The sequence below is a fragment of the Pithys albifrons genome, chromosome 25, assembly GCF_047495875.1.
Source record: "Pithys albifrons albifrons isolate INPA30051 chromosome 25, PitAlb_v1, whole genome shotgun sequence".
In the NCBI taxonomy this organism is placed as follows: domain Eukaryota; kingdom Metazoa; phylum Chordata; class Aves; order Passeriformes; family Thamnophilidae; genus Pithys; species Pithys albifrons.
Genome location: NC_092482.1, coordinates 2,627,866 through 2,635,260, shown reverse-complemented (window position 1 = coordinate 2,635,260; position 7,395 = coordinate 2,627,866). Strand labels below are relative to the sequence as shown.

Below are 7,395 nucleotides of genomic sequence, written 5' to 3'. Positions count from 1 at the left end.
GAAATTCCCACTTCCCCAGTGCTTGGAAATCCCCCTCCACCCTCTCCTCCTCCACCTTCCTTGAGGCCTCCTGGGCTCCATCCTCAGCCCTGGTGACTTTGCACCAGCCAGACAAGAGCAACCCCACGTTAGGGCTTGGCCCTTCCTGAGCCTGCAGCCCCTCCAGCACAAGGACGAGGGAAATGATGGATTTCCTCCGGCACCGGCCCAGCTCCTCACACCCTGAAGGCCCGAGAGCCTCCTGAGCTGCTCCAGGCCCTGACGAGGCTGTGGGAGCCCCCAGACCTCCCCTGGGCCCAGTTCCCCTTCTGAACTGGGTGGAAGCTGCTTTGATTCCCCCAAGAGGTCAATCCCACCACCCCAGGGCAGGATCTGGACACCCCACAGGCTCAGACACCCATGGCATGATCTCAAGGACTCCCCAGGTGTCCCAGCCAGTCACCCACCCACTCTTCCTCCCCATCTTCACCCTCCCCACAGCCCCACCACTGATTACCCTGGACTTTGAGGCTAATTCCCAACACCTGACCAGCTTATTCTCCTGAGTCCATTATCAGCTTAAGGACCAAAGACATCTGCTCCCCACTGCCCCAGAGAGCTGGAGGAGTCTCCAAGCTCCGAGCAGGAGAGCAGCATCTCCCCTGGGATGGGGCTCTGAGCGTCTCCACCGCAGAGAGGGGCAGCCCCCTGCCCCCCCAGGTAAGTGGCTTTGCTGCTTCCAGGTGCATCGTGGGGTCCCTCTTGCTTTGGGAGCCACTTTTTCCGTGGGTTGGCAGCGTGGCTGTGCCACTTCTGGCTCCTCCTGCAGCTCCCAGGCTGGCTGTGCCCCGAGGGATGGATGGCAGAGGAGCACCGGGCACACCTGCACAGCAGGGTCTGCACACACGGGCTCAACACCCTCTGAGCAGGCACAGTTCAGCTGCAGCACCACTAGTTTTATATAAAATATTCTGGCCAGGCTTTTAAACCCAAGTTTTAACATGGAAATAGATCTCGAAGTGCAGGTCAACTCTGTGGGCATCTCACATAATGCTGGATGGGCTTTTGTGGAAAAAGAGTTGGGCTTTTCCAGCCCACACAGCCCCAGAAACTTTCAGGTGGCAGCAAGTGATGCCCCTGCATAAAAACAGTCAAGTTCAGAGCAAGAGAAGAGCCATAATCCATGTTATAAATACCTGGGGGAAAGGTACAAGGAGGGGTAAGAAGGAAATAAAAACTGAAATGTATTTAGTTCCTTAGAAAACCTCCAAAGATGTTGTTGCCCAGATCAAGGACACTGATCAGGGAGGTGTAGTTTGCAGACCTGGGTATCCTCTCTCTCATCCACCTCACCTCTTGGGAAACAGTATCTGTGGTGGCAAAGACCTCCTTAAAACCCAGGCTGGATCCTCCTCCTCTGCCCTCAGACTGCACCTGCTGTTCCATGTCCCTGCTGAGAAACAGCAAACGAAATCTGGGATGAAAGGTGTTCCTGCCTGGGTTTCCTTTCAGCATCAGCCCCATCCCTCACCTTGGGGGCAGCTGAGACATTGGGGGGATTTGAAATACTACTGGGGACAAAGGAATAATCCCAATAATGAGCCATTTCCCTGCAGTTCTAGGGCAAAATGGCTCAGGACATGACAGAGAAGGAGCTGCTGAAGATGGAGCTGGATCAGCTGAAGAAAGAGGTGAAAAATGAGAGGCAAATGGTGAGTTTCTCACCCAAAACATAAAGGGGCTGTTTCCTGGGGTAACTTTCTGACCTGACAGTGACTTTCTTTTCTGCTGCAAAGGAAAAGAACCACAAGCCCTAAAATCAACCCCCAAATGCAGCAGAAGCACCTGCACTCCACCCCTCCCCTCCAAGCAAACAATCCCCCCTTAGCCCCATGTCCCAGAGCCCACCCCACCCCTGGTGAGGTGCCTGTAGCGCCCTGGGGATGCTCTTGGGATACCCCAATCCAGAGGGATGTCCATGGCCACAATTCCCTTTTCCTACTGCACCTGGCAAGGTGTCTATAACACCCTGGGAATGCTTTTGGGACCCTCACATATTGTGTGAGATGTCCATGGCCACAATTCCCTTTTCCTACTGCACCTGGCAAGGTGTCCAGAACACCCAGGGATGCTCTTGGGACCCTCACATATTGTGTGAGATGTCCATGGCCACAATTCCCTTTTCCTACAGCACCTGGCAAGGTGTCCAGAACATCCTGGGATGCTCTTGGGATACCCCAATCCAGAGGAATGTCCATGGCCACAATTCCCTTTTCCCACAGCACCTGGCAAGGTGTCCAGAACATCCTGGGATGGTCTTGGGATACCCCAATCCAGAGGGATGTCCATGGCCACAATTCCCTTTTCCCATTGCACCTGGCAAGGTGTCCAGAACACCCAGGGATGCTCTTGGGACCCTCACATATTGTGTGAGATGTCCATGGCCACAATTCCCTTTTCCCACAGCACCTGGCAAGGTGTCCAGAACACCCAGGGATACTCTTGGGACACCCCATGCCAGGTGGGACATTCCTGGCCACGGTTCCCTCTCCCACTGCACGCAAGGTCCACAGGCAGCTCCGCAGTGAGGATTCCATCCCAGACACGGAATGTTTCCTTCCTTGGCAGGTCTCCAAGACTGGCAAAGAGCTCAAGGAGTACATCGAGTCCATGGCGGGTGAGGACCCGCTGCTGAAAGGAATCCCTGAGGACAAGAACCCCTTTAAGGAGAAGGGAGGCTGTACAATAAGCTGACCCCCCACCTCTGGCACTGCCAGGCACGGGGATGTTCCCACGTGCAACCCAGGACTGTCAGGAACCTGCTTTCCCTCTAGTCTGCCCTCGGCACTGGGGAGCCCAGAACCACAGCGTAGTGCAGCTAAAGGACAGCAAAAGGAAAAGAAAGAAGACCAAAAACATAAAGAAAAAAGCAAAAAAAACCCGATTTCCCCCCTGCTGCTACCAGGGCTGAGGTTCAGCCGCCGCAGCGTCGCCGTCTGTGCTCTCACAGCTGAGCTTTGGTTTCCCACGAGCAAAACTTCTGCATTTTCAGCAGCCAGAGCAAACTGGGGGTTGCTGAAAACACCGAGCCGGGGCTGCTCTCACACATCTCCAAGCCCAGAGACCCCCGAGCTGAGCCCCGCTGGCTCCAGAGGAGCCTCCCGGCAGGAATCCACTCCGGCTGCCTCAGCTGTCCCCTCTGGCACAGCCCATCCCGCTGCTCTGAGGCTTCCGGGGCTCTGAAGCTTCATCCTCTCCATCCCTAAGGATCCCCCAGCACTGCCCAGCCCTCCTGCACCCCCTGCCTCGTGCCCACCCTGCACCTCGCACGGGGGGCTGCGGGCTGGGGGGGCTTCACCCCGTGTGGGATCGGGCACGGGAAGGAAGGAGGTGCCACTCCAGCTCCCAGTCTCGCTTCCTCCTCTGGAAAGGTCCTGCCAGCCGTGGGAAAAGGGGCTTTGTGCCCGTGGTGGCTCCGAGCACTGCCCCAGTGTCACTGTGTCACCTCCCCTCTGCTGCCACCAAGCCCAGGGGGGCTCCCAGATCTCATCCCACAGTGTCCCATCAGTCTGAGGAGCTGCAGCTCCCTGGAGCAAGATGGGACTCTCTGTCCCTAAGACAGCAATGCCAGGCCAGGATCCTCCTATTCCCAAGTTTTTACAGGACAAATTTCATCCCCTGCTTGATAGAAAAAAGCTGGGGCACAGCCAGCTCCTGACTCCTTCAGCAGGGAAGATCTGTGGGATTTATTGTTTGGGATTGGTTTTGTTTTGTTTTAAATCCTTTCCAGCTACATCCAATCTTTGGAAAAACCCTCCAAAACTTCCCCAGACCTTAAACCCCACAAGAGAACCAGCAGCTCTTTTAATTTCTGACTCCCTCAGGTCATGAGCTGTCCCCAACCTGCTCCAAAACTTCCCCAGACCTCAAACCCCAAATAGAACCAGCAGCTCTTTTAATTTCTGACTCCCTCAGGTCATGAGCTGTCCCCAACCTGCTCCAAAACTTCCCCAGACCTCAAACCCCAAATAGAACCAGCAGCTCTTAATTTCTGACCCCCTCAGGTCATGAGCTGTCCCCAACCTGCTCCAAAACTTCCCCAGACCTTAAACCCCACAAGAGAACCAGCAGCTCTTTTAATTTCTGACTCCCTCAGGTCATGAGCTGTCCCCAACCTGCTCCAAAACTTCCCCAGACCTCAAACCCCAAATAGAACCAGCAGCTCTTAATTTCTGACTCCCTCAGGTCATGAGCTGTCCCCAACCTGCTCCAAAACTTCCCCAGATCTTAAACCCCCAAAGAGAAGCAGCAGCTCTTTTAATTTCTGACTCCCTCAGGTCATGAGCTGTCCCCAACCTGCTCCTGCCTCGTGCTGACCATTCCTGCCAGAGGAGCAGAGCTCTCCCACCCCCCTCCCTTTTTGGGAAAAGGTGATGGGGCAGGAGCCACTTGTGGGGCTGTGGAAGCTTCTCCTGGAGCTCCAGAACCTCGTGGAGATGGACTTGGCACTGCTTGAAACTCAGCAAAATAAAGGTGGTTTTGTCCTCTCTCCCAGATGCTCAATAAACCCTCCAGCTCAGCCACAGCTTTTGTCTTTCTTGCAGCACTGAGGGGGCAGGAAATGCTCTTTAAAAATAGAATTTATGGGCTTTCTTTTCACCTTGAAGCAACCCAGACCTCCCCAGTCCCAAATGCTGGGTTGGGACTAATTATTTTTTTTTTTAATGCTCCATCTTCCATGTTTTATTTTTTTCCTTTAGAACTTGGGTATTTCCATCTTTCCTCCATCATCTTCACTTCCTTGATGCACTGGGGCTTAATTTTGGTTTTTGATGGAGTTGATGGTTCTGTTGGGGCTTTTTTTGAGGTGGCAGAATCCTGTTTTTTTGATAGTTTTGTTGGGGTTTTTGGGAGTGGCAGAATTCTGGTGGGTTTTTTTATGAAGCTGACACTTTTATTGGGGTTTTGGGGATGACAGAATCCTGGATTTTGATAAGTTTGTTGACTTTTTTGGGGGGTGGCAAAATAATGGGGTTTTGATGGTTTTATTGAGTAATTTTGGGGGTGGTAAAATCCTGGTTTTTGGATGGTTTTCTTGGGGTTTTTGGGAGGTGGCAGAATTCTGGGTTTTGATGGTTTTACTGAGGTTTTTTGGGGGTGGCAGAATTCTGTTTTTTGATGCTTTTGGTGGGTTTTTCTGGAGTGGTGGCAGAATTGGGGTTTTTTATGGCCTCAGTGTTTCCATTGGGTTTTTTGGGGAGGTGATGGAGCTGAATCTGGGGAGCACCCCTGGGTGCTGCTTCCCACACCCGCCGCTCCGAGACAATTCCAGGCTATTTAACCAGGAAATTCGTACTTTCCTGAGGTGATCGGCTTCACCTGGGCCTGAGCTGCCCCTAATCCGGGGCGATAATGGGGCCGCGGCCGGAGGGGATTGACCTGTTAATCGACGCTAAACGGCTGGAAACCTGCGTCAGAGCCGGCTAAGCCGCTGCTGGAGGGATTCGGGGCGCTACTGGAGCAACAGCGGCTTAAGGACGGGCAGGAGGGGCCTCTCAGCGCCCACGCGCGATCGCGACGCGTCGTGAGGGCTCGAACCCGCCATGAGGGCTCGGGGGTCCCTCAGGGGGGAGGCGGGGCCAAGGGCGCGTCCAACCAATAGAAACGAGGAATTGGAAGAGTGACAGCTCGTGTAGCCAATCAGCCATGGAAAACGGAGCGCGAGCCCCCTCCGTGAGCCCTCCAGGCAACTCGCGTGGGAGGCGGGGCAAAGCGCGATATCAGCCAATAGCAACACGGAATTTGAGAGTGACAGATCACTCAGCCAATCAGCGATGGGAATGGAGAGCGTGGAGCCCTGTGAGGGCTCGAACCCACCACCGTGAAGGCTCCGGGTACTGAGGAGGGAGGCGGGGCGAGGGGCGTTGCAACCAATAGAAACAAGGATTTGGAAGAGTGACAGCAATCTTAGCCAATCAGCGATGGGAACCGGAGGGCGCGGACCCGCCCTGAGGGCTCCGTGCTGCCGGGGTGAAAGGCGGGGCGAAGAGTGCTTATAACCAATAGAAACGCGGGATTCCAAGAGTGACATGCAGCTCAGCCAATCAGCGAGGAGAGCGGCAGCCCCCTCACGAGACGGAACGCGGCGGGCGCCGGTGCGGGACCCGCGGCCCTGAGACCGGCCCTGAGGAGGGGACGGCGAGAGACACGGAGAGAGATGGAAGAGAAACAAAAAAAAAAAAAAGAAAAAGGCAAGGGAAAAGAAACACGAGGTCCCACCGAGATTTGAACTCGGATCGCTGGATTCAAAGTCCAGAGTGCTAACCATTACACCATGGGACCGCTGGGTGTATCGGGAGGCTCCGCGCGGCCTCTCCAGCTGTCCCTGCGACCTTTACTTCTCCTTTCCCCCTGTTTTTCCTCTATTTTCCTACTTTATTTATTTTCCCACTCTATTTTCCATCTCTTTATATCCATTTCCCCCCATTCCCCTTTTATTTCTCCTTTTTCCTATTTTCCTACTTTATTTATTTTCCCTCTATTTTCCATCTCTTTATATCCATTTCCCCCCGTTACTCTTTTCTCCTTTTTCCTCTCTCTTTTCCTACTTATTTTCCACTGTTTTCCCATTTATCTGCTTTTCCTCTATTTCCCCTTTATTTTTACTTTCCCCCATCTCTTTCCCCCTCTTTTTCCCCCTTTATTTCTTCTTTACCCTCTCTACTTTCATACTTTATTTTCCACTCTATTTTACATTTATTTATCCATGTCCCCCCATTCACCCTTTATTTCTCTTCCCCTTCTGTTTTGCCTCTTATTTTCCATTTATTTATCCATTTTCCTCTATTCCCCTTTTATTTCTCCTTTTCCTTCTTTATTTTCCAACTTTATTTTCCATTTTCTTTTATTTATCTGTTTTTCCTCTACTCCCCCTTTCTTTCTTTTCCCCTCTATTTCCCTACTTTATTTATTTCCCACTCTATTTTCCATTTATTTATCCATTTCCTCCTATTCGCCCTTTGTTCTCCCTCTATTTTCCTTCTTTATTTTCCACTTCATTTCCCCTTTTATTTCTTTTAGCCTTAATCCTCCTTTATTTATTTTTCCCTCCTCTATTCCCCCTTTCTCTATTTACCCCATTATTTCTCTATTTTCCCCTTTATTTCTCTATTTTCCTACTTTTTTTCCATTCCATTTTCTCCTTTCTCTACATTTCCCCCTCTATTTTCTCTCATTTCCCCCTCAATTTTTTCTGATTTCCCCCTCTTTTTTTTCTCTTTTCCCCCTCTTTTTTTTTCTCTTTTCCCCCTCATTTTTTTTCTCTTTTCCCCCTCAATTTTTTCTCATTCCCCCTCAATTTTTTCCTCATTTCCCCCTCAATTTTTCTTCTCATTTCCCCCTCAATTTTTTCTGATT

General features: G+C 51.9%; 1 protein-coding gene and 1 non-coding gene across 3 annotated transcripts; one reads left to right on the top strand and one right to left on the bottom strand.

Annotated features, from left to right (window-relative positions):
- Nucleotides 1-127: 127 nt before the first annotated feature.
- Nucleotides 128-4,546, top strand: GNGT2 (G protein subunit gamma transducin 2). Of its 2 annotated transcripts, none has more exons than XM_071577163.1 (3): nt 128-699; nt 1,596-1,691; nt 2,608-4,546. In XM_071577163.1, the coding sequence occupies exons 2-3, from the start codon at nt 1,608-1,610 to the stop codon at nt 2,731-2,733; spliced, it is 210 nt and encodes a 69-aa protein (XP_071433264.1). In that variant the 5' UTR covers nt 128-699; nt 1,596-1,607; the 3' UTR covers nt 2,734-4,546. The 2 variants fall into 2 exon arrangements, with proteins under 2 accessions (XP_071433264.1, XP_071433265.1); XM_071577164.1 differs by lacking the exon at nt 128-699 and adding an exon at nt 1,452-1,465.
- Nucleotides 4,547-6,249: 1,703 nt separating this feature from the next.
- TRNAQ-UUG (transfer RNA glutamine (anticodon UUG)) lies at nt 6,250-6,321 on the bottom strand. Its single transcript has one exon. It is a non-coding gene; the product is annotated as a tRNA-Gln (tRNA).
- Nucleotides 6,322-7,395: the final 1,074 nt, after the last annotated feature.